Source organism: Rhipicephalus sanguineus, chromosome 10, assembly GCF_013339695.2.
Source record: "Rhipicephalus sanguineus isolate Rsan-2018 chromosome 10, BIME_Rsan_1.4, whole genome shotgun sequence".
NCBI lineage: Eukaryota > Metazoa > Arthropoda > Arachnida > Ixodida > Ixodidae > Rhipicephalus > Rhipicephalus sanguineus.
Genome location: NC_051185.1, coordinates 136,836,141 through 136,862,714, shown reverse-complemented (window position 1 = coordinate 136,862,714; position 26,574 = coordinate 136,836,141). Strand labels below are relative to the sequence as shown.

Below are 26,574 nucleotides of genomic sequence, written 5' to 3'. Positions count from 1 at the left end.
GAAAATATTCTATTCAATTCACACTCAAACTTTCATATTCGAATTCGTTTTGCACCCAAAATTTTGCTATTTGCAGAGCTCTAGTAAAAACGCCTTCATCCTGTGATCAATATAGCGTCGATAGTTCCGTAAAACCTCGGGCTGCATGTGTTTTGGTAATTTGCTGCATGAAACAGGAAAAATGACTCCTCTCTGTTGCAACGTTTCATTCCTTTGACGTTTTTTTCATCAGTGCTATTAGAAAATTATTAGAAAAATATTCGGTACTTATAGTATGCACAATCTGATTTGAGTACCAAACTGAATATGGCGCTCTTCGATTCGATATTTGAAATTTTCAAACATTTGCACACCCCTAGTCCCAAAGCATAGCCTGGTTAGCGCCAACCGACGACTTCAACGAGCAGGCAACGGAGGCGGTCCCATAAGTATTCTTCAGAAGATGCTACAGTCCCTAATTTCAATTGTGAAGCTCTTGTTTCATTTCTGTCGTCAGAGAGAATCCAAGGATTGAAAGGATTTAGTGTGGACGCAGAAGATCTCTACCATTCGTTGCCACAGGACCAATTGATGCAGAATGCTGAGGAAGCTCAGCATTCTCATCAAGACAATGATAAGCAAAACGAGGCCGCCTTCAGAAATCACTCTGGGATGCCTATCGAATCGTTTTTAGAGTTACTTGTTTTTTACTCAAAAGTTGAAAAAAGAGCGCGAACACCTTTCGCCACTTCTCCGGTTTGTTTTTCACCTTCGCAACACATTTGTTGGTTTTAAAGGACCCCTGACATTTCTGTTGGTGACTTTTTTGCTGTAATTTGTAGCTTTGTGTCTGGTAATCTCTAAATTAAATCGTAAATGCTCTAGCGTATCATACAACTAATTCTAGCGTAGTTAATTGTGACCATTTTAGCATCACCTCAAAACACCCGCCTAGAAACCACAAGAAACCGGCGGGGGAGCGTCAAAGACCACGTGCACTCAAGCTGTGGTCACGTTGAAAGCGCGGTTTTCAAATCGGGGCCCCGCGCGTGGTAGAGATTGAAAGTATGTGGATGCCTCGGTATGGGTTAAACCTGTTAAGCGCGTGTCCCCTCACGAAAACTACCTCGAGATCAACCCGACAACAGAGCGAGAGGGGTGCGGAACAATAGGCCTCGCCGGGTGCCAGTCGTCGTATTGTGCACGTGCGCCGCGCAAACCTTCTGTGACGTCCACAATACTTGCTTTACTCGTGGAACGTCACACGGGGCCTCTATCTACGTCGTACCAGGATGTCGCAAGGTGCAGCCAACTCAAGTGAGCACTCACGCTTACTTTAAAACCAAATTAAGATATCTTAAAGGCAACGTTCGTCACTAATAATCGGTCAGATGTGCCCCCGTATACAGGAAAGTCAAACAACACAAAGATCTCGAGGTTTCAATTTTGGTGTCAGGGGTCCTTTAATGGACAAATGTTTATTCAGACGTCAGGGGTCTCCACTGGGTCAGAAGCTGCTCCAGTTTTAAGTTCTATTTTGTTAGCTAAGCTAGACAAGGAGAATGAAGGGAAGTTAGCTGGTAGCGTAAAAAGAATATTCTAATTCGTTGACGATTATTTCATCTTTGCGCAGCGCACGAAATTGACAAGCACACAAGAGAAGAGGACCGGACAAGCGCTCTTGTGTGATTGTCAATTTCGTGCGCTGCGCAAAGATGGATAAGTTCCAACTCGCCTGCCTATCAATCCTACTACAGATTATTTCATTCTTGGCAGCTGTTCACAGTTGGTGGTTTGAATTTTACATTTGAAGTGCCTACGGGCAACAAGCCGTTTAGACTTGACTTTTATCTTTAGCTTCTAACCAAACATGATACATGTATGCACAAAGATCTGAAAAACCTATTTTGAATTTCAGATCTTCCCATTCAAAGCGAGTTAAGAACAGCATCGCCTTTTCCAGTTTTGAGTCTGCCCTGTTGAAGACATTCTGTCACTTGGTGAGGCAAAGACTTGAAGGACAGGTGACGCAGGCGGGTTTCCCGTCCTCGTCATTATTTGCTACTTGCAAGCAATGACTTCCTCTTTTGTGCATCACTGATCTAAGTTGCGAGAGAGCCGTCAAATATTTTAAATTGCCAATTGAATTGAAAAAAGCTAGCGAATCGGAGAAGATGCAAATGGCTGCTACCCATATGTCCATGGGCTCTCACACCACTAAAAAAGGTGGGCAGATATTCAATGTCAAAGTACAGTAGAACCCCGCTGATACGTTTTTGAAGGGACCGTAGGAAATAAACGTAAGAGACGGGAAACGTAAGAGCCGAAAAACAGGAAAAACGGCAAAATATTTAGTGGTACAGAATTTTATTTCAATTCTTACGAGCAGCACGAAAATTGGCGCGCTCAGCCGCGATCTAGCTCGATGGATAGAAACGCGGAGCTTAGGACGGCCTCATCCACAGAAATGTAATCAACGTATGTGATTTTTTTAACACCAACAGCTGTAGGCATGAAAGAACTAAGCACACGCAATCACGACCGGCGCGGCGAGTCCGACTGCGAACCGCACGCACGACCATGCGAGCTCCAACCAGCTCGAACTCCTCCCGTTCTCCGACAAATAACGATGATGATGAGTCTACGCCAACGCGATGGCAGAAGTGAATGCCAATCTCGAAGGCCTTGCTTTCGCAAGCAATTACGTCATACACGCCATTTTGTGCAATACAAATCTCAAAGGCTATGCTTTTGTCAATAGTAAATGCCAATCTCGAAGGCCTTGCTTTCGCGAGCAGTTACGTCATAGACGCCATCTTTGCAATTTGAATCTCAAAGGCCATGCTTTTGTTTGCATCAATTGAAAGATTCTGTTGCTTGCGCCTCTCATGCGGCTAATATTACGGTCAAACGAGGCCAAGCTGCGTGAAAATGCACCATGGCCGCTCTCTTTGGTAGTCACTCGGTTGGCTCCGAGCGCACTTCGCGACGTATCATACGGGAACTGTCCGACAGTTACGACGTAACAGCGGGGTTCCCAATACATTGTATCCTATGGGAGCTATGCCGGGACCGGCGGAAAAAGACGTAACAGCGGGGTTCCCAATACATTGTATCCTATGGGAGCTATGCCGGGACCGGCGGAAAAAGACGTAACAGCCGGGAAAACGCAGCAGTGAGGAACGTAACAGCGGGGTTCTACTGTAATATGTTCCGCCGAAAAGAAACTTCGTTGTGCATGCCCTGCGGTTGAGCGTATGTATAGCAAATGAAGTAACAACTTGGCTAAACAATGTGATGTGCGCCACACCATTCAGTTCGTGGAATGCAACAAGAGAGGAGTTTTATATCAATTGCCAATGTCATGTGGCCATACGTATGTCAGACAATCAGGACGTTGCTAAATGTTCGACTCCCTTGTTTTGATGGCACAAGCACATCATATTTCAACACTGCGATCAAGCAGCTAGAGAGGTAGCCGAAGCTTTTTTTCATCGCAAGGTAGGGAGACAAGTGCATTAGCCACCAGTCTTTATACCTGTCAGCTAAGGAACTAAGTTTCCTGGTTTCAGGGTTGTGAGCGGGAGAAGTGAATTGTAGATTATTTTTTTGCTGCTTGACGGAGCCACATTTATATGTTGTCTTTCTGAAAATAAACATCAGTTGAAAGTATAGCGCACGGCCACGGCGGTTTAGTGGTTGTGGCGCTCGACTGCTGACCGAACTGCTGGCCGGGATCGAATCCCGACCACGGCGGCTGCATTTTCGATGGAGGCGAAAATGTTTGAGGCCCGTATACTGAGATTTAGGTGCAAGTTAAAGAACCCCAGGTGATCGAAATTTCCGGAGCCCTCCACTACAGCGTCTCTCATAGTCATGTGGTTTTGGAACGTTAAATCCCAGATATTATTATTTTTATTGAAAGTATAGCTCCTGTATCGTCTCTCTTGCCCGTGTCCCTGTGTTTCTTGCCTTGCGCTATTCCATAATGCTGGTGTTGGCGTTTGTATCTCGTGTCCGTCGCGCCGTGTTTAATCATGAACCCATATCAACTTGCCCAACTATCAGTGTTGCTGGTGTCTGCTGCGGACAGTGGCGTAACTAGGGTGGGGCAGGGGGGTACAAGTGCCCCGGGGGCCACTTGGGAGGGGGCGCCAAGCCGAGTCCGCCCGACATGCGCTCGGGGACTTCCTGAGGACACAAACGGGGCGCTAGCGCCCCGCGCCTCGTGGAAAGGTCGCCCATACAGGGGCGACCTTTCTCGCCTTCTCCCCAGGCACCACCCGTGAGGCTAGAGACTCCTTTGACTAGTTAAATGGTGCTCCTTTCCTTCAACAAACGAAACACAATCTTCTGGAAGCCTGTGGCTTCCGACGTTCAATTTGTCGGCGCTTTGTCTGCGTAAGCAGCACTGCCTTTTTTCGTCTGGTCCAGCGTATCTTCTGTCTTGAAATCGTTCTCGATGAGGTGGTGGCTTGCGCTATATTCTGTAGCCTTTGCATTATTGTTGTTGTAGTGGTTCGTAAGTAAAGGAAAAAGGCACCTAATTTCTGCAGCCCTTAAGGGAGCACGGCGCAGTGCCTTATAGGGGTGGGGGGGTAAGGTGGGAATAAAAGAAAAGTAGAAAGAAAAAAATTTGCAGTGGCTTAGCTCGGCTATGCCAGGATATATGTAGCATTAGCAAAGGTTCAGCTGATTATTCTGAGCTTTCCAGAATGTCTAGGATTAGCTTGATTGTCATGCTTACTGCTGTTCCAATGACACACATTCAGACACATCGTTTAGAACCGGTAGACCTGGCGGCATGGCCGGGTAACGATACCCATTGGTAACGCTAAATTAAGAGCGGAATGTTCTGCTTAACGAGAAAGTTCTTGCACGTTGTAGAAACCCGCGCCACGGTTTCACCCCACTCAGGCGCCGCCACTAAACTCAAAGTTTCACGCATGGCACTACTTAGCGGCGTCAAGTCTTTCATGTGCCATAGCCTTTCACACACGTCGCACACGTATCCAAACGGATTGTTTACGAAGTCCGTCTCGAAGTTCCCAGTCGCACTGGCGCTTTCGCTAAGTTTCACAGTATAGGCAGTCGATCGGCGAGCCTTGACATCATCGACGGCGTCTTGTTGTTGCTGCTGCAGAGGTGGTCGGGCACGTCGCTCAGCATCCTGGCGACGCCGCTTTGCTAGACGTTCCTCCCTTTCCTCCGGTGTCTCCGCAGCATGTTTAGCCTTCCTCTGTTCGTTCTTCGTAGGCTGAACCGCTAATTGCCAGGCAACTACTTCGGAATCCGATGACATAAGCTTCTCGGCTCTTCTGCGCCGTTGAGCAGCATTTGCGCTCTCCTTCTCCATGGCGTTACCCACCTGCAAACGCCAGTCAGAGGCACTATCAAGCGGCACCAGCGCATTGTCAGACGGCGACTGCACAGCGAAGGCGAATAGCTGCGCGCGCCATGGCTACAACGTCAGCCCTCTCGAATGCGCAGAGCAACAACGGCGAGTCGCGTGCGCCGGCGCCAGTCTGTCTGCCCGGCCGACGCCACCGACGCCACTCCTCTCGCTCTCCGCCACCAGCAGCGGCGAGCGCGTGAGATGCCGGCTCCGCACTCATCCTCGCGCATGCGCAGCACGGCTCATGATGACCCACGCGAACTCTGCTCCGGCTAGGCAAGTGTAGCCAAAGCTACAAAAGAAAGAAGTGAAAGATGATCGGCAAGAGCGACGAAGAGAGAAGAGGACAGGAAAGATTGGGGAGCCGGCCGCAGGAGTTCACGGACGGGACCACCATTCAGCCAGGGGCACGATACACATCGGTGACGAGGCGGCGAAGGCCCCGTCGGTGAGAGCCGCACGGCATGGCAGTCGAGGCAGCCGTCACGGGGCGTCGATCAGCGAGAGGCACGAGGAGAGATCCAGGGCGTCGCACGTCTCTGCACCACGACTTCGGAATGCCTCTCCTTCTCTCCCCCCTTTTTTTGCTCATATCCAAGCCCATGAAAAGCAATAAGATAAAAAGGTCGGTGGAAGGTCTTATCCATATAAGCATTATTTTAACCATGAACGTACCTATCCAGGGCCGTTGACAAAGACTTTTTTTCTGGGATTCTGACTTCCCTTTATTGTGTGATCTGGCATGTTTTTGTATGTGTGTGCATATACATACATATACAAAATGTAATAATATTGGGGCGGTGGGAGGTTGAACCTTGCAAACATCCTCCGAGCTTCGCCACGGAACTTGTCGCTTGAAATGTTCAGTTTCTTCTGGCTCGGCCCAAACCACCTTGGTTCTTCCACACGCAATAACTGTACTGAAAATTGGAAAGGTAAAGCGCTGCCCACGGTCTTGTTGCTTAAGGGTTGCGAATGAGCAGCTCTTTACCAACTCATCAGACATGTCAGTCTCCAAGCTTACGGCGAGCTTTCATGGGCAGACGTCGGGATGGAATAATGAAATGAAAAGAACGAAGTATGGGCTTTCCTGCGAGGTTTCTTTCTTATCTTTTTCAAATCAGAAACTCGTTCACAGACTGCTTTCTGCCATTAAAGTGCGTCGCCCCTCCTCATTTTGATCTGTGTATCGGTACCTTTCCCACGACATTTTCCCCGATCAGCGTGCGTAGGATGGGGTTGACTATGAGGAATAACGTCGCCGAAGTAATTTTTTAGAAGTCTTCGAGGTGTGGGTGTCTTCACGAGGGAGGTGTCATTTGTAAACTCGCTGTCGCTCACCAAATTAACATGTGCGTGCGTAGTCTGCAGACAAAATCTCCTTCTCGGAAGTGTGTGCTGCAAACACGTGCGCAGGACTTCGGCTCATTGCCCCTTCTAAGCTAGCTTTATCAACCGTGCGTCGTGACGTTCGTTATCCTTGAAGTAAAGCCGTAAATGTGAAATTACAACCTACTCTTTCTGCATGCGTGGTGCACTAACTGTGTCACACAGCATCACCGAAAGCATTGGTCACGCTTTCCAAGCTCTTGTTGTTTCTAGGTGCCAGTACACATGAACTGGTTGTGAAACGAGGCTGATTGAAGGGGGAAACTCAAAGAAAAAAAAATGTGCTAGGGCCACCGGCTTCCCGTCTTTAGAGCAAGGTTCTGTGAAGCAAGGTGACAACACGTGATCGTGATCACGTGTTGTCTCCAGTGGTGGGCCTCGTGCACAATAGCACCAAAGAGATACAGGAAGTAGAACTGCAATATGGCAAATTATCCTATTACGATCACATTCGTGCCATTATTACTGTGAATTGAGCTTTAACAAGCGAGAAAATTGCGAAAAACTGAAGAATGTATATATGTACTAACGCCCCTACACGTTTCTCGTAGTGATCACAAACGAAGTCTGGCCGTGATTTGCCGAGAGCTATTTCATCTTGATATATTCCTCATTCGTTTCGTTTTGTTATTTTGCTTCTGCCGGTGAACGCGGTAGCAATAACAGCAGCCAGGTGTAGTCTGACCCCAGTGATGTGGACGTAGTTTATGCGAACGAGCCTCACAGCAATTCTGCGTCAGCTTTCACACATGTTCTGCCGCTGTCCCGCAGAGAACTATGGGCCTTCGATAGTTTGATCTCATGGTACATTTCTCCTCACTGGTACCCTCGCTCCTGCTCTTAGGATACGTGCCGCATTCCACGGGCGGATTGAGTGGCCCTGCATGGCCCTGCTCTGCCGGGGCTCTCTTCATGGCATGGCGCCTCTGCTCGAGTTCTCCAAAAGGCAAACGCCATTAATAAATAAAACTAGAAATTAAATACGCGAGAACATAAGCAGTATTTGGCAATCGGACGCCTCGCATGCCATCGACGAAAACGACGCTTTGCTTTCCGTCGGTTGGAGCCGGGATTCGTGCGCAGCAAGAGCCGCCGCCGCCGCCGCCACCGCCACGAGAGCACGGGGGATCATTGCAGACTCCCTGCAATGCAATCCTGCTTGATCTTCAATGCGAGGTTCTAAGTCTGCAACCACATCTATCGCGGCAATCGTGAAAGCCACAGCTTCACTGCACCGCGGCCAAGCAGCGGTCAATTGTACGCGTGGTGACGTGTGATGGAGCTTTCTTATTCGCTGAGAGCAATCAGATTCGTGACGACATCGCTTCAGTACCGAGTCTGCGGCGAGAGAAATTGAGTAAGAGATATTCGGTCTTCGCTTATGGCCTTATGTCCACTAATAACTTATCTTTTCACGCCCAACCTGCACGCATTCTTCAATGCCCCTGCTCATTCCACCTCACCTTCATATTTCTCGTTAGCATACCTTTAATGCTCCTGACTGTGCGTATCGGACGCCCTAGCAGGAAAGTTACACCAGAAAAAGATCTATACGCTCATGTTTTACCCACTACCTCGGGGGAGAAGGCGGATCACTAACATCTACTTCACTGTCTGCTTCAGTGAGGCGGTAAGCTACAATGACACTACATTTTCTGCTAATAGAGCTCAAGATTTTGCGTTTGATATTTCCTGTAAACACGGGTTATGGTGGCGTCATCTGGTTTGTTTCAAGGCTAATGTTTCAAATGGATAACGTTACCATTTGAAATAACTTTCCCCTATCTCATACATGGGTCATTTCTGAAGGCGATTTGGAGCCACCATTCCAACAACATATATCTACCTCCAAAATGACTAAAATCTGGACGACGATTCTGAAATATAGAGTTTTGTTTCACGGTTATATGTATCAACACATGTTGATCGCAGGGGTTCTCTCAAGAAGAAAATGCTTTAGACAAGTCATGCCTGTGTAGCAAATAACCACATTTGCTAAGAAAGTAATAATAAAAAAAAACATGCGATGAAGACAGTCACGTGCGGGCCGCTGTTCGCCAGCGAGAGGTCCGCGGGCCGCGTGTTTGAGACCCCTGGTCTAGACTGCAGCCGACGGCGGAAATGTGTGACCGTAGAGGCATGGCCAGCTCCTTTCTTAATGCGCGTGCGCCATGTCAAATGTAAAGAACGTGTTTTTCTTGGCAACCATTGTTCACAAACAAAATGAGCACTGGCACCCCAAAAGGCAATAATATATGCGACAACAGGGTTTGCCGGAACGAATTTTTGAATTCATCATTAGCATTGATAAAAAAAAATGTAGGCATAGTATGCAGATTTGATCTACGCCATAAATAATTTTGAACAATACATTTCATGGTGATGTAGCCAAAAACGATAAGAACCTTTTACATGCCTACTTTGTCGATCTCTTTTGTGTGGTTGTATGTAATTTACGAACTTTTCGTGCAAAGTGAGGAGACAACAGGACAGCGGCAAGGTCCACCTCTTTCACATTTTTTCTAACCTTGTGGACTTCTGGTGTGTCGTACGATGCGTGGATGTGCAAGACGGCTTTAGTCCACTGTAGCGAACAATCAATCAAGACACCGCTCATACGCTTCCCCAGAACAGCCAGATGGCTTTTTCTTGAACATAAATAATAATAATAATAATAATAATAATAATAATAATAATAATAATAATAATAATAATAATAATAATAATAATATTATTATTATTAATCACTATCATTACCATCATGAAGGGCGCGGAAATATATTTGCCATGGGTGCCGTCCTATCTAGTTATTCCACTGGTTGCGGAACGAATTTTAATAGAAGTGCGACCCCGCACGCAAAAGCCGGTTGCTGACGTTGCTTTTGGCAAGCGCCCTAAAGTAGGTGTTGTACACTACGTGCATGGAATGTCCCATAATGTGAAGGAAATAGCCCAGAAGGCGAACGTAAGGGCTTCTGCTCGCAACAAGCTTAGGAAGCTACGCGAGCTGACGGATCCAAATGTCCGAGAAGTGCACTAAGCGGCACTGAAACAGGTCCCTTGGGTGTGCTGACCAAGTCATGCACAGCCTCCCACTTTCGACCAGTACATTGGGCAAACCTGGTGGTCACTGGCTACGTCAACACATAAGAAATGGCACCGGTGGTTTCTTGGCAATTCATCATTGGCACTGTGGCTGTCGACTTTCGTTTAATCTTTGCATGATTGTATCCCATGGCAGGACGCAGCTGATTTTCCAAGTCGCTGAGGCAATTGCATAATTGGGTGACAAGTGCATTAGTTCACCTTCACTGGCTCTCAGTAACAAAAAACTTAGTCTTTTTGGCGGCAGCATCTTGTAACTCGTAACTGTTGTTTCATTCCGTGTACACACAGACGCAGTGTACATTGCATCAATATTGTTACGTGGAGGCGACAGAAGAAGGCTGTATTTATAATATTGACACAATCACAGTGAACAACCATGATGGTGAAACAGCAACGAACCCGTCCTCGTCTTCTTCGCCCTCTAGGTAAGTGGCACATAACATTACCCTCCGGCGATGAAAGCACAGACTCGGTGCACCCTGGCAAAAACGGTCGTGAAAATGGTCACTATACACACACGTCGGTGGGTTCAGGTATATGATAGGGCTTCAGACGGGCAACGTGAACAATGTCGGTGCGGGGCTGAGTCGACGAGGATGAAGAAAATGGTTCGATTTCATAAGTCACATTGGTCACTTGGCAGCATACACAGTATGGTCCGGTGTACGGGAAGAGTAGCTTTTCAGAAAGTCAAACACGGCGTGCTGGAGACCAGAGGAGGACAAGAGATCCAGGAAGAAAGTGGGTGTTTCTGTGACGGCGATCGTAGCGAGATTGTTGGCCCGCTTGCGACTCGGTTAACCGAACGCGCGCCACTTGACGTGCATGGTCGGCGTGGGCAATGGGAGACCAGTGCTGGATAGGTGGCACGCCGAAAAAGGGCGCCTGGCGGGGAGTCGCGACATAACTCAGCTGCTCGCATGGCTTCCGCGCCGCCGGCTAATCTCGGAGGCCATGCCGCTCGCGCTCAGACGACCGGCCGCACTGTACCGCGGTGAGCGCACGCGCGTGCGCCGTTCCCGTGCTTCATTTTGGCGCGAACAGCTCGTGCAGCCATTGCGCAAGTTACACTGCTCTATGCTTTAGAAAAAAATAACTTTGTCTGAAGGCTACTTTCTCAGGAAAGCACCGGAAAATGGAGAGAAGCCCTGCAAAGCAGAATACGTCTGTGCATACGGTGTCGAAGAGACAGTGCTGTGCCGTGGAGGCGACTCCGTCATCACCATTTTCTGGTTGCGTCCTGGGATTTCTGTCAAGCTAGTGCAGGCTCACAAGCGTCCATTGATAAGTACGTGCTGCGTCGATACCACTTGCCCACTACTGCAGTAAAAAAAATTAAGAGGCAAGGGGTAGCTGCGTCAAAGTTCATCTGCCGTGGTATGTATGCCCAGCCTGCGGCATGTATGCACGCGGATGTTGATCAAGCAAACCACCGTGCTAGCATAGCACGTATGGTGTCGCGCTGTTATGCTCGAGGGCGCGGGATAGATTCCCGGCCACAGTGGCCGCATTTCGATGGGGTTGAAATACAAAGAAAACCCGTGTACTGACATTTATGTGCACATTAAAGAACCCCAAGCGGTCAAAATTAATTCTGATTCCCACATTACGGCGTGCCTCATAATCATACCTTGTTTGGCACGTAAAGCACCAGCAATTGCCCATGTTGATCAAACACATTTATTTGAAGCAGACACAGGCAAGCGAAAAAACTAACACAGTACGTTACGCGAATTAAACGGCGAGTAAAAATCCAAGACATTTGACCCTTTTCTAGCGAGGGATAAATTGCGATGTCACTTCGCCGCGGCAGCCAATGCACAAAGAAGCTTAACCGCATCGGCTGACTCCAGAAAGCTAAGCTTCGAGTAGTCAGCGGCTTTGTTCGTGACAAGAACTCTGTCTGTAGCGCAAGTGAAGTTCAATGGAGGCATCCATCGTGTGCGTATTTATCATAACAGTTCAGCGGCTTCGGCGAACGTGCCCTCGTACGCATCTCGTAGACAGACAGCTTTCCTTCTGCTTAACTGTTTGCAAGTAATGTAGACTACCTGCCTATCGTATCATATTCACTGCACGCGGTGGCATCAGAAGGAGCTCGGTGGTGGTCAGATGTAAAAATTGTTGCATATGCCGCTTGCATAATATGTATCTTTTATTTATGACAAAACACCGATTAAATTCTGCTCGTTGGCCCCGGTTTCCACTGGTGGCCCTCACTATCGAATAAATCTAGCAGACACGCGCAATCCGGTTTATAAAGCAGCCCAACGCCACTAGACAGAAAAGCAAGAGCAGAACTTACTGTGCTCGTCTGACTGCCGGGATGCAACGCCGCATCCGTTCCTATTTACGTGTTTTAGAAGAAAAAGCATAGAAGGATACGTCCTCCCTCATTTCTCCGTATTGTGGCACTTGAATGCGCAACAGTACCGCCAGCATCCTTCTGTTTGTTTCGGCAATACACGCCCACATTGCCTCAACCAGTCACCACTCTCGTCCGCGGGAGCGGCTGGAGTATGCGCGCTTTGACCGCCAGGGCGGCACTGCCCACACCGCGGAAACTGCAGCGCTGGTTCCCTATAGCTTCTTGAGCGTACTTAGAAGGTGGGTACATGCAAGGAGGCATCATCGTGTCTATAGGCAACGTTGGATTTCGGCCAAATAAGAGAAAGAAAGGTGAATAACCAGCCGCCTCGTGCTGGGATGTGCTATTCGCGAACATGAAAAAGGCAATGTTGTATCCCAACTTGGTGGTTGGCCGACACGTACACTGCTAGCATGTCGGTAATGGTTCGGTTCACCCGCTCCGTCAAGCCGTTCGTCTGTAGATGGTAGGCCGTGCTTAGCTTATGTTTGGTCGAGCAAGACATCAGGATGTCATTGATGACCCTGGAAAGAAACTGTCGGTCAAGAGCTATTCGTCTATTCGTGGCAAAGGGTAGACATTTTTCTTGGTGATCTTGTTAAGGTGCGGATAGTCGACAGAGAACCGCCGGGTGTTGTCTTTCTTCTTTACAAGAACCACAGGGGACGCCCAAGGACTTGAAGATGGCTCGATGATGTCCTTAGCGAGCATCTATTCGACTTCCGTTTGAATGACGCCGCGCTCGGTCGCAGAGACAAGATAGGGACGTCGATGAATGGGTCTTGCGTCCTCGGTATGAATACAGTGGGTTACCAGAGATGTTTGGCCAAGCTGCGACGAAGCAAAATCGAAAACGTCGCGGTATAACGCCAACAAAAGGCGTAGTTCCTTGCTTTGAGAAGGGGAAAGTTCCGGGACAATCATGTCGTCGAACGGGTCATCAAGTGTTGCACTAGCAGCAGGGTTTCCTGAAGCCGATTGTGGAGTATCAATGGCCAGGGCCACAGGGTCGTGTGCGTCTAAAGGTGACATAGTGCCCAGCGTGATACCTTCGGGAAGCAATTGAGCACAACTGCGTCCAAAGTTGAGTAAAGGTATGCATGCTCAGTTCGCAGAAACAGTCAGAAGTGAGCGAGGCAGAGCTACATGTCGTGTCAGAAGAACGTCCAAGGAAGGGGTCATCAGGTAGTCACCATCACGTACAGGAGGGTCTGGGGTAAATGAGACGTAAGTAGCTGTACCTGGGCGCAAGCGAACCAACTGGACAGCACATAAACGTGGTGACGACGCAATGGTGAGGTCAGGCATAGCAGGAAGCTTTAACTGTAAAAGGCCATCTTGATGGGAACTGATGCGCACAAAAGACAGGGACACAAGAAGGAACATACATTTTACATACATACTTTTACATACATACATACATACTTTTACAGTATGACGCAGCATGTTTTGCTGAAGATTCCAAAAATGTTCTTGCACTTGTTGAAAAATGCTTAGACCCGTTGCATGTCACTAACGAACTTCCCAGCGAAGGAAGTATTCGTTTTTTAGATGTAAAACTCAGCTTTTCAGAAAACCACCTCTGCTGGGGCTATGAACCCCGAGCGAATAAACCAATTCTTCCTTTTAACTCAGCGCACTCGAAGTTAGTGAAAAGGGGAATTGCCAATCTTTGTCTAAAAAATGCCCTGGAAAAATCCTGCCCCCATCAAATGATTCAAAGCTACTCTCAGCAAACAGCTCGTTTATCACAGGCAGGTTACCCTGGTGAACTGGTCGTTTCCGTAGCTGAGAAGCTACTGAGAAATGTAAAAGCTTCTGCCTTGAACTTGCCCCCCGCCTCTGAGGAGAGGGACAAAAGAAAATTTGTTGTAATCCCTTATATTCATAAAGTGTCGCACAACGTCAAGAAATTGCTCAAAAAGTTCATGTGAAAGTTTTGTTTTCTGCACCTGCCAAACTCGCTTCAGTGTGCAAAATGACGGACCCTAACTGCAAAGAAAAGAAATCATGTAAAAAGAAACATTAAACCAGATATGTAAACTGCATTGAAGGGGTTGTGTGTCGCATTCCGCTGACATGTAACCGCGTGTACATCGGTCAAACAGGTCGCTGCATAAGTAAAACGACCGCCTCCGCGAGCATGCGTACAACGTGAAAAACAAAACAGGGGGGTGGCTGGCCATTCATTGCGAAAAATGTGGTTGCAAATCTGATCAAAGTTGCACTGTAATTGCAAAGAGCAAAAGGGAAACCACACGCGTAATCATGGAAGCTCACAATATCTCATGTCTCAAAGACAAATGCATCAGCATGCCATCTATCTCATTATCAGCTAAAGAAATATCATATCTCACTGGTACTACACGTGTTTGTTAGATTGTCTTTGCTACCTTCGTAATATGAAATGAGTGTCTTTTGGCATATAAAAGGTCACATTTCCCATCAATAACTGTTGTTAGTTTGCGCTTCGTCTGTCCATGTATGTTCCTTCTTGTGTCCCTGTCTTTTGTGCGCATCAGTTCCCATCAAGATGAATCACCAACAAGCCCAACAAACCCTCCTGAAGTAAAAGGCCAGAAGAACAGTCGATAAGGACAGGATGCGTGCTCAGAAAGTCGTGGCCAAGAATGAGGTCATGGGGGCACTCGACTTTGTCAGTCCAGAACAGCAAAGAGAACTGAGGTCTTGTGGTCATCGAAGCTCACACGCGCAGTACACATTCCAAGAACGCAAGGCGTACCGCCATCGGCTACCCGAACAACAGGCGATGAAGCGGGCATAAAGGACCTTGCGAAGACAGCGAGAAAGGTGAGCGCTCATAACTGATAATTGGGTGCCAGTGTCAACGAACTCCGAAAGAGGCACACCATCTACTTCTACGTCCAAAAGGTTTTGTCGCGTAGCCAGAGTCAACAGAGGATTTCCAGGTCGGTAGGCCAATGCAGCATCACCTCCGGGAGCTGCACTGGTCAGTTTTTCGAGGAGGGACGGCGAGGGTACGGCAAAGGTGACCGAGAATGTCACTGGTTCTGTGGGGACGGCGAGCGGTCATAACGTGGGGCCGAGGTTTGGGCGTTAAGTTTCGTAGGGTCTTCGCGGGCGTAAAAAGGTGAGGATGGAGTGTCCTCTGCACGGTACGTTGCACGAGGAGACGATAGCCGGCGATAGCGACAATAGCGAGAAATGTGGCCTACCCCGTTGCAGTTGAAGCATATCGGCCTGTCATCTCGTGTGCGCCACTGGTTCAGATCACGGAACCTGGAATAGGTCGGTTGTGGGTGGTAGGATGGAACAGTGCTGGCTGTGGGATGACTTAGGGTACATATGGGCTGGATACCTGCATTCGCCAGTTCTTCGCACACGACCGCCTGGATTAATGCACTGTCGGGCGGGTCTCCTCGTAAGAATGGGCCTGCAGTGCGGATGGGGATGCTGCCTCAATCTCTCGCTGCACAAGGCACAGGAAGCTTTCGGTACTGGGCGGCGGCTGGAGCTAGACGTTTTCGCTCAACGATGTGGCTGAGGTGTTAGGGAGCCGAACAAATTGCTGCGTGACTCGACGACTCTTCGCTTCTTCAAAGCGTCGGCACTCCCTGATGATGTCGTCGGTGGTGGAGCAGTCGTTGTAGACTAGTAAGTGAAATGCAGCATCGGCGATGCCTTTGAGAATGTGGCCGACTTAGTCAGTTTCAGGCTTTGGTCATCAACTTGTTGGCACAAGGCTAAGAATCTTGGATGTACACCATGTATGGCTCCGTTGAGGTTTGTGCACGGCACGAAAGTTCTTTCTGGATGGCGCGTTGCCGTGCAATAGGCTTTCATTTTTTGTTTGCACACATCCCAACTCGTCAGCTCCTCCTCGTGCATGTCGAACCACACACTGGTCGTTCCCCTGAGGTACAGTAGAACCCCGCTGATACGTTTTTGAAGGGACCGTAGGAAATAAACGTAAGAGACGGGAAACGTAAGAGACGAAAAACAGGAAAAACGGCAAAATATTTAGTGGTACAGAATTTTATTTCAATTCTTACGAGCAGCACGAAAATTGGCGCGCTCAGCCGCGATCTAGTCGATGGATAGAAGCGCGGAGCTAAGGACGGCCTCATCCACAGAAATGTAATCAACGTATGTGATTTTTTTTAACACCAACAGCTCTAGGCATGAAAGAACTAAGCACACGCAATCACGACCGGCGCGGCGAGTCCGACCGCGAACCGCACGCGCGACCATGCGAGCTCTAACCAGCTCGAACTCCTCCCGTTCTCCGCAAATAACGATGATGATGAGTCTACGCCAACGCGATGGCAGAAGTGAATGCCAATCTCGAAGGCCTTGCTTTCGCAAGCAATTACGTCATACACGCCATGTTTGTGCAATACAAATCTCAAAGGCTATGCTTTTGTCAATAGCAAATGCCAATCTCGAAGGCCTTGCTTTCGCGAGCAGTTACGTCATAGACGCCATCTTTGCAATTTGAATCTCGAAGGCCATGCTTTTGTTTGCATCAATTGAAAGATTCTGTTGCTTGCGCCTCTCATGCGGCTAATATTACGGTCAAACGAGGCCAAGCTGCGTGAAAATGCACCACGGCCGCTCTCTTTGGTAGTCACTCGGTCGGCTCCGAGCGCACTTCGCGACGTATCATACGGGAACGGTCCGACAGTTACGACGTAACAGCGGGGTTCCCAATACATTGTATCCTATGGGAGCTATGCCGGGACCGGCGGAAAACGATGTAACAGCCGGGAAAACGCAGCAGTGAGGAACGTAACAGCGGGGTTCTACTGTAGTAACTGATGTTTGCCAGCATGAAAGTGGGATCCCACCGGCTGATCTTGCTGGCGTGCTCGCAGTCGGCCAGCCACTTTTCGACTTGCACATTGTCAGTTCCGCAGAACGTACCAGGGTCTCGGAGATGGGTCACAACGACGTGTCTAGGTTGAGTTGGTGTATGCGGGGGGCCGCATCAACGGGTCTGTCTGTCGACATGATGGATTGCCCAAGGAGACGCCCACTGCGAAGTTCCGTGGTGTGCATTGGATATACCCCGCACCTTCACCAAAGATGTTACGGGGAGACGACAGAAGAAGGCTGTATTTACAATACTGACACAATCACAGTGATCGGGGTAACAACCAAGATGGCGAAACAGCAACGAACCCGTTCTCCTCTTCTTCGTCCTCTAGGTAAGCGGCACATGACAATATCTAGCTGTGTACACGCATACGTATTCTATACTGCCTCAATATATAAACAGGTTCAGTGGCACAATAAATTTGTGCCAATGAGAGAAAGAAACAGGAAAAAGTGACTGGCAATTTTCCCTCGGTGGGTCAGCCCACGGGTACGTCTAGGTGAAGCCAAGGCTGAAAGGGTGTGTTGCATCTGCCGGGGGGCCATAAAGGTCCAATCACCCAGTGTCGGCTAAGCCACGCATGGCTAGGTGTGGGAGGGGGTCGAGGCCCCCCCCTCCCCCATTAGTTGGGTCCATGGTGTCAAAAAAGATAACATTGCATACAATGGTTGCATTGGAGAGCAGGAAAAAGAAATAATGATAAAGGCAGGTCAAGCCAAATATGCACAGTATGTGGACCTCAGTTTCTGGCTACCTGCCGAATGCTCGCCTGTAGGCCTTAGAAAAACAGCTGATTTGCCGTTTATTTGTTGAATAACTGCGTGACGTACACAGTCGTGAACCAATGCTCATTTTGACAAGTTCGAAATGGAAATTGCATAGCCGGCTACAAAGAGCCAAGTGCAGCGACAGAGTAAGCGCTTGTCGCGAGGCTCCACTAGCCGCTGGTCATGCTGGACCGAAAAATGTCACATTCTGCAATGCTGTACTGCGTTGGTAATTAAGCGGCAGCAAAGAAAAGCAGTACCATTGACTAATGCACTGCATGCAAAGGTTGTGTGGGTGAGGGCATTCGCATCTGTGCTTGTTTTCGTGCCTCCACATGCGTTTTTTTTTTACCAAACGGGGAAATGTATATGAAAGAAGATGAGGAAGGATGGCCGCGTGGGGACATTCAAGGGACTGTCTACCCCCCGTCATCGCTTTTCTGTTTTGTATCACAATAGAAAGCGTACCGTCTGAAGTGTCCAACATTGCAGCGGTTTCTCTGGAAAGCGAGTAGAAATTTTTAAAACAGAATTTTTTCATCTGCATTCGGTCTTCTTCCATTGGTGTGAGGACGCCCACAACACTGGTTGGTGGATGCTATGATGATTGTAGTGCCGGCGAAATTCTAAAACTGGAACCACATGCAGCTTTTGCAGGCTTCATTAAGTTTTGTTTAATGATAAAACCAGTAAAAGCTCGTTTTTTGACTCTCATTAATTCGGAAAATCAGTTAATTCAGACACGTCATCTGGTCCCTGTAAATCTATGCATCACTCTATGAGACTGGGCACTCGTTATTTCGGAGAGATTTGACCGCAAAGTAGATACTAATTTGGCGACTTTTGGACCACTAGCGAGGCTCGAAAACGAAAAAAGAACAATTTGGAACAAAAGTGAAGCTGAAACGCAGCATCGCCATGGACATCAATTATCAACTTGGCTTGACTTGAGACTGGTTGAATGCATTTTCTTCGCGTGTGGCCTTGGCAGTGCCATTTTGTTGCTTTGTTCCCGTTGGTATGCTGCATCGTTGAACGCAATTTTATCGACGAACGATTCAGTACGGCTCCTTTAGCTTGATTGTTGCTGCTGCTTTTGCGCTGATTTCTCGTGTGAGCGCACTCTCCGCTGATGGCAACGCTGGCGAAGCGGCCGAAGTACGAGGCCAAGACAGACAGACAACGAACTTTAATGTGGTACTGAGGGGCGACTCGGACCAAAGTAGAAATTTTGCGCGCCCTGAAAAATGGGCTCTCTCGACAAGAAGTGATGAAGAGGTTCAACGTTAAAAAAAGTACTCTTGAGCGCAGTTAGCATTCTTGTGCAGTTAGCATTCTAGCACCTTGAAGGGCTTAGAAAAAATTGTGTCCGCGCAAATTTCTGCTCGAAAACAGACAAGCATCCGCGATTACTTTGTAAAGTAAAGATATGTTGAAAAAACTCTTGCATTTATTGTGTTTATTTCAATCATTCGATAATTTGGACATTCGGTTAATTTGGACATTTTTTCCAGTCCATAGAAATCCGAATTACCAAGCTTTTACTGTACCGTAATGGTCGTTTAAAGCACGCAAACCGTTAAATAAAGTATTACCACAGTCTCTCCAGCTTTGTTTAGTCAGCCAGAAAAACCACCGCAGTCGAGCAGAAAAGTTGGTCTGTTTCAGCAACCCTGGTACGCCGGTGTTGTGAAACGAACTGTAGTGGTTCCACTCATGCCAAATGTGCAGCTGAAACGAACATGAGACATGCTTCACAGAAGAATAGAAGGTCCCTGCTGTTATGTTTCATTTATGTTTAGGTGTTCTGTGTTGCATATGCGATATGACAGTCAGCACAGATGCCTTGGTGAAGCGGAACGTGATGGCAAAATCTTCAATGTAGAACCTCGGTGAATGCACTTTACGCATGAGGACTCACGTAACATTACTAGATTAGGTCGGACTCATGGTCTCGGTTCGAAAATTCCCAGAAGTCAGTTGCACTGCTCTTCGCCGAAGATGTTCTTTTTCTTTTTATGAGCGGCACCAGACACCGTGCTCGTGTGGCTCGTGTTTCTTTGCCATAGGCAGGCAGGCGAACGCATCGCTGGCAGTGCCACCGGGCGTCTCTTAGAACGCGTGAGAAAAACAAACAGCAAAAATTACTCTCTGGCGCGAAGGAAAGCTGCCAAAAGTGCATGAAATACAGTTTTAAGTTATACATATATTTGTTTTTAACAAAATAAGTCTACGTGCGAGAGTTTTTCTGTTCGCACCAATGGATTGAACCACATCACTGTGGGGTGATGCTAGCAGTCATACTTTCACGACTTTCAGAGCCAAATTAAAAATATAATTCATTTTTTTATTGGACATAAGCATGCTCGTTACCACCTATGTGACAAACAATCTTCTCATTTTCACCTCAATCAAAAAAATTTTTCTGAGCAGTAGGCAATCCCTTTAAATGAAGATGATGCATCGGATGCATTGTTCCTCTGTGCTCTAAATAATGCTGCCAACTCACCCAGCTCGTCTGCCGGTGGCTGCCTGGGAGGCCTCCGTCGCTGGTCTGCAGCCCTCTGGCGTCGTCCACGCTCTGAAACAGTGGTCACTACTTCACACAAGGGTTTATTTCAGAAGTCCTGCTGTGCAGCACAACCCCACTTACAACACGAGCCTTGCTAGGCAACACATTCACAATGTGACAGTTGTGCTGCCAGCAGACCTGTGCGCCAGCCCCAAAATCGCCGGCGGCGGTGCGTAACGGCGTGGTGCTCATCGGATCGGCAGCGGAGTGGCGCAACCGGGGGGGGGGGGGGGGGGGGGGGGGGGGAATTTGTCCCTTGATTTAAAAAAAAATATTCTGTTTCACCAAAAGGCCGAAGCAGTGAATGCGATAGCAACATTTCCTAATGTTATACGCATTGAGGCCAGCAGCTAACTGTTTTTGATTCGATCTTGCGTAACTCTACAAAAAGCTGGTGTATGGGAATATGACTGCTCCCGGGAGAGATGCGGTTTTCGTGCAGTTTGTCGTATCAGTGGTCACAGCACGAAGCGATGAGATCACAGCACGTACAAGGCTATACGAGCCGTTTGCCGACGTCTGTCGAGATAGCGTGCACACCAGCGCTCGCGACCGCGCCATTATAGTCAAAGTTCACAGTTGCTGCTCGAGCTATGCGGCCCCCCTCCCCTGGCATCCCTTCATGCTCCTTCGCCCAGCGAAAAACAGGCGGGGCGTTTTCTTTCTGCTTGACGATCAATCAAGAGCAGGCCTCACACGGGAGATCATGTTATCGCATGCGCCCACCGTGCGATGGAGATGGCCAGCTTGTTTCATCTCTGCTTCAGCAGTGTTCCTCGCCAGCGCTCGCCAGCTTTTATTTGCAGTTAGAACATACGATGCACCAAGCAATGTCATCAATTTGGACATTATACGGAACTCAACGGCTACTGTGAAAAGCTGTCCAGATTGTCCATATAATTGCTATCACAATAAAAAAATACACAATAACTGCGGAAGCGGGCTCGCCTTTTTTCTGGACAGCTGCATCGTCTCCGCTGTAAAGAGTTCATCTGTTGGCAGAATCAAATAATCCGGCACCTTTTCCATTTGTTTTGTGCTTATTTTCACTACCCTTCTTACAGGCGATATTTTTTCGCTACTTATTTCTTCATAAAGCACGTGTACAATGTCAGCACTAAGCGTTGAGCGAAAATGCACAAAATGGAGCGAACTCAGTTGATCGCGCACGATAGACATGTGAGACAAGGAAGAACGGGTGGGTGACTGCATGGCAAAGCAGGGTGGGAGACAATTCACAACTGATATTTCTTGTATATGCATCAATAGGGAGTAGTACCCTAATGACGTCACTTGAATCACCGTTCTGGCATCACAAACTGCGCCAAAAGGACGAGAAACACCAACAGAGAATAATACGCCCGTTTTTTGTATTTTCAGAGGCTGTTTTGGGGCCCTTTAAAAAGACAGGCAGTGCAAACACGGACACAAGAGAGTAGTCAGGACACCACAAATGCTGCTAGCAACTGAAAAATCATACAGCGGCGGAAAAGAAGGACACAAATACTCATCTGCACTTTCCCAGGCAAGAGGCGATACCTCTCAATCAGTGTGAGAGATAACTGTTGACTCTCTAGACTTCTCTCTTGTGCCGGTGTTAGCACGTCCCGTCTTTCTAACATGGATACCTACCAACTATAGCTCAGCTATCTGTTATTCTAAGTTTTCCATTGTGTTTACTTCTATATTTATTTATCAATTCACTCGAGTAAAAATGAAAAGAGAAAACTGTACTAATGCATCGATATATACTACTTATCTACTTTATTTATCTATGCAGGGTGCCAAGACTCCAAGAATACGCTATCCAGCGAGTTGGGTCGTCGCCCTTTAAGGCTGGAGGGCTCTGCATCGTTGAGGTCAGGCCGGAAGGAGGCATGCAGGAGCACGTGATGACAAATTTGTCTACGTCTTCTATAGGACCAGTTATCTGCAACTCTGCAGCATTTTACACACGAAGCAAAACAGGGTCAAAGTTTATTTATTGTGCTTTCCTAGACAAATTTTATGATCAGAGCCACCAGCTTTGGCCACCTGCCCTGTGAACATTCAGGTAATGCGTCATATTTAGTTTAGCACCACCAAATAAAAAAAAGCCCACTTGAACCTGTACAATGTAATAATATTGCAGCAGTGTATTAAGTATTTTGCAAGTAAGTCAACTCACAATCGAGCAACGCAGTGGACGGGGTGGTAACACATGTCGCCATTTTTGCAGATAGCAGCTATCTCCCTTATGCGTGAATCGTGTGGCAGAACTCTGAGGAGCAACTACACAAGTGGCACAGTGAGCAGACAAATGAACAGACGAGTGCCCTTAAAAGAGCTACGGTGCTCACGTTTCCCCAACGGAATGGAATATAGAACGTTGCTTTTGCAAGGAACAAACTGCACGTGGTGCTTGACTGTGCACATTCTGCTGGACGACACACCCGAGGACAACTTATCACACCGACTGTTCAGCTTATTCTTAGCGTCAATATTACACTTGTTAGCAGTCTTTTCTGTATGATGAGAGATACCATGAAGATACGGAATAACCGCTAGCCTCTTACACTTTCCTCATTTGCCATTATGTGGTTTGCTTGAATATTTCTCACTTTACTCAAAACTCTTAATGATGCAGAAACAATGGCATCAATGGGGAAAGCTGCATGTTTCAGATGTTGAACTTGAGATAGAAGGCTAAAGGGCATTTTGTGGACACAAGACTTTGTTAATTAAGGCAGAAAAAATGGTGCGGTTGTGTGCGTTCAACTCTTAAGCATGAAGCTCGAGGGTCCCCCCAACTTTTTTCTTCCCTTTCTTTTCTGTTTGAATAAAGCGCTCAGTTGTAAGTCAGAACTTATGTTGGTCAGTCTTCCACCTACATACGTCAACGTCATCCATTGGCCCCCGACTGCCGTCCACTATGCAGCCACCTGTCTATTGCGCTCTGTGACAGGTGTGGGACCTGTCCCAAGCGAACCGGTGGCGCACTTCCAACAAACTCCCCATCTGCTTTGCGTGCAGACACGCCGGTCATGTCGCATGTCATTGCAATCGCATGGAGCCGCCTCGAGTTGCATCACTAGTCACAAGCCAGCCCAGCCGGCTGTATTACGACCCACCTCCACCTATGTCACCGACGTCTCGTCTCGCTCCATCTACTCGCCGCTCCCCATCTCCATGACGTCGCTCACTGTCACTCATGCTGCCACGTCCGGTCGCACGAGACCAGGAAAGCTAGTCATCGCAGTCCACGGGGCAAGGGCTGTGACACTATCAAACTGTGAAAGCCCTCAGCGAAGCCCATCGAATGTAATGGATCTTTGTGGACGGTGTTCGCACATCTGCTGTCGTAGACAAGGAAGTCACCGTATCCATTATGGCCGAAAAATTTAGCCGATTACTACGAAAAGTGACGACACCACTCCCTGCAATGCCCTCCGTACAGCTAGCGCCCAAAGCATTCATCCGACAGCAGTATGCACAACGTGCATCCTCATTCAGGACGCTCTGTACTCCATCGAATTCATCATAATTTGTGCCTGCTCTCACGACGACATCCTGGGATGGGATTTCCTCCACTGCCACAACACCGTCATTCACTGCACCCCAGCTAAAACAGAACCCTCACTGTTCTCAAATTTGACGCTGCAAGGCTGACCAGTGGCTTCGAACAAAGTACTCATCAGAGACGATACCCAACTCGTCAACGGCTGTGTCAGTCTACTGAGCAGGTCTATCTGACAACATTGCACTCCTTTCACCATCTGGCCGCATTTGCACTAGGAAAGGCTTGCTCGAGTCTTTTGCAACCATGCAAGTCACTCAGGGCAGCACGGCTATTTTCATTATTAACCCATCCCCATACATTGTTAAGTTGCTATAAGGAGAATGTCTCAGCAGAGTGGAACACTTCGAAGACGTAGAAGTTATGGATTCATCCCATGACACGTCGCACTATTCCAGTTTTGAGAAGTTCAGTGCTGCTTCCACATCCGATTCTTCATGCACTGATATATTTGGTTCCTCTGTTGCCGACAGCCTTACGCCGGTCCAGCGTTCAGAGCTTTAGTGCCTGTTAAAAGAATTCTTCTTCCGATGTCGCGCGAACTTCTCTCGGCCGTACGTCCACTGTTACGCATCGCATAGACACTGGGACCCAACTGCCTCTGCGGCAACGTCCATATAGCACACCTCCCACAGAACATCGTTTAATTAACGAGCAAGTCGACGACATGCTTCGATGCGATGTTATTCGACCTTGAAGCAGCCCTTGGGCGTGTCCTGTCATTCTTGTTGTGAAGAAGAATGGTTCTGAACAGTTCTGTGTGGGCTACCATAGACTCAACAAGATCCCTCGTATGGACGTTCATTCACCACTGTGAAAGAAGCCGACGCAATTGACAGCCTGCAAGGAGCAGAATCCTTTTCATCTCTCGATTTTCGCTCGGGGTACTGGTAAGTACCCATGGCTGATAATGCTTGATTGAAGGCAGCCTTTGTCACAACCCACGGCTTGTACGAGTTCGTCATGCTGTTTGGACTGTGTAACGTGTCCCCGACCTTTGAGCGCATGGTGGATAATACCATTCTGCACAACTTGAAATGGCACATGTGCCATTTCCAGTTGCGCAGAAAAAAAGCACACGTGCTTGTCCTTGACGATGCTGTCGTTTTCGCTCCACACTTCTCCACCCATCTTCAATGCCTGCAGGATGTTTGGACATGTTTGAGCAACACCGACCTACAACTAAATCTAAAGAAGTGCCTGTTTGCAGCACGGCAGCTGACAATACCAGGCTATCTTGTGTCGTAGGACGGAATTTTCCCCGATCCAGCCACGCTTCGAGCCGTGGCCGAGTTCCCCAAACGTACGTCCTTCAAAGAACTGTGCAATTACGTAGGACTGTGTTCCTACTCTCGACGCTTCATTCAGGACTTTGCCACTATCATATCACCGCTAACAAAGCTCCTCGGAAGTAACGGGGCCCTCAATTCGTGGTCGTCAGAGAGTGACGACGCATTCGCAAAGCTCCGTCGTTTGTTGACGTCTCCTCCCATACTACGTCATTATGACCCTATGGCCCCTACTGAGGTACACACGAATGCTAGCAGTGTTGGCCTCGGCACTGCGCTTGCGCAGTGCAAGCAGGTTCCCTGAATATCCTGAATATAAAAGTACAGTGAACTGGAACTGGATCAAGAAATTTCCCTGAATATGTCGTGGCATATGCAAGTCGTACGCTTACTACAGCTGAGACCATTTACACCATCACAAAGAAAGAATGCCTGGCGATCATCTGGGCCCTTACGAAGTTCTGACCGTAGTTGTATGGTTGCCCTTTTGATGTCGTCACGGACCACCACACCCTTCGTTGGCTGTCGTCATTAAAATATCCCTCCGGCCGTCTGGCACTTCGCCTGCAGGACGACGATACCCACAGTGGACGAGAACATTTGGATGCCGACGCCCTTTCGCACTCTCTCTTGGCTGACGACAATGCTCGCTGCTCAGTGTCTCAGCTTACTGTTTCTTCCATCAGCCTCTGAGCAAGGCAAAGACCTCTGAATGGATTCGATAACAGGCTTGCTCTCCGAACCATCGGCACTACCAACTACTCGCGCAAAGCGCCATCAAGCTTAAGATTTCGCCATTCGCGACGACTTCCCCCATTGACGCAATTACCAACGTTACTAGAACAAACTCAGTTTAAAAGCTCCGCCGGAGAGGCGGTCCGCGTGGCGGTCGTGAGAACTAGTGGCGCTGCAGTCACGTCTAGCTCCCGCGGCTGCGCTTGTTGTGATCGGCGCCGCCGATGTACGAGCGCACGTGGGTTACAGCGTCGTCTGCGCTTTGTTAGCTCGTCATTTTTGCGACTGTTCTTGACCAGGCTTAGCGTCTTGTACGAAGACACGTGCATGATGTACGAAGTGTAACGAGGGCGAACAGATTCACAGTGCGGTATGCCGACTTGCTTTGCGCCGGGCTGCAAGCGCAGCTACCGCAACGACGACTCCGCTTCACGACACTTCTTCGGACCTGCAAAAGACCCTACGCCATTCAAGCTTTGCATCGCAAAGATAGAAAGCTTACTGCGAAATGCAAGGTCTGTGATGTTCATTTTGAGAGTGACGACATTGTAAAGCACT

The 26,574-nt window shown here is 48.2% G+C and overlaps 1 protein-coding gene across 1 annotated transcript in view; it reads right to left on the bottom strand.

The window, feature by feature from the left end:
* Positions 1-26,574, bottom strand: part of LOC119372486 (G-protein coupled receptor-associated protein LMBRD2B) — a 329,677-nt gene that overhangs the window by 7,546 nt on the left and 295,557 nt on the right. The window contains exon 13 of the mRNA XM_037642956.2: positions 20,374-20,445. Within this exon, the coding sequence (XP_037498884.1) occupies positions 20,374-20,445 (72 nt within the window). The remainder of the gene's footprint in view (positions 1-20,373; positions 20,446-26,574) is intronic.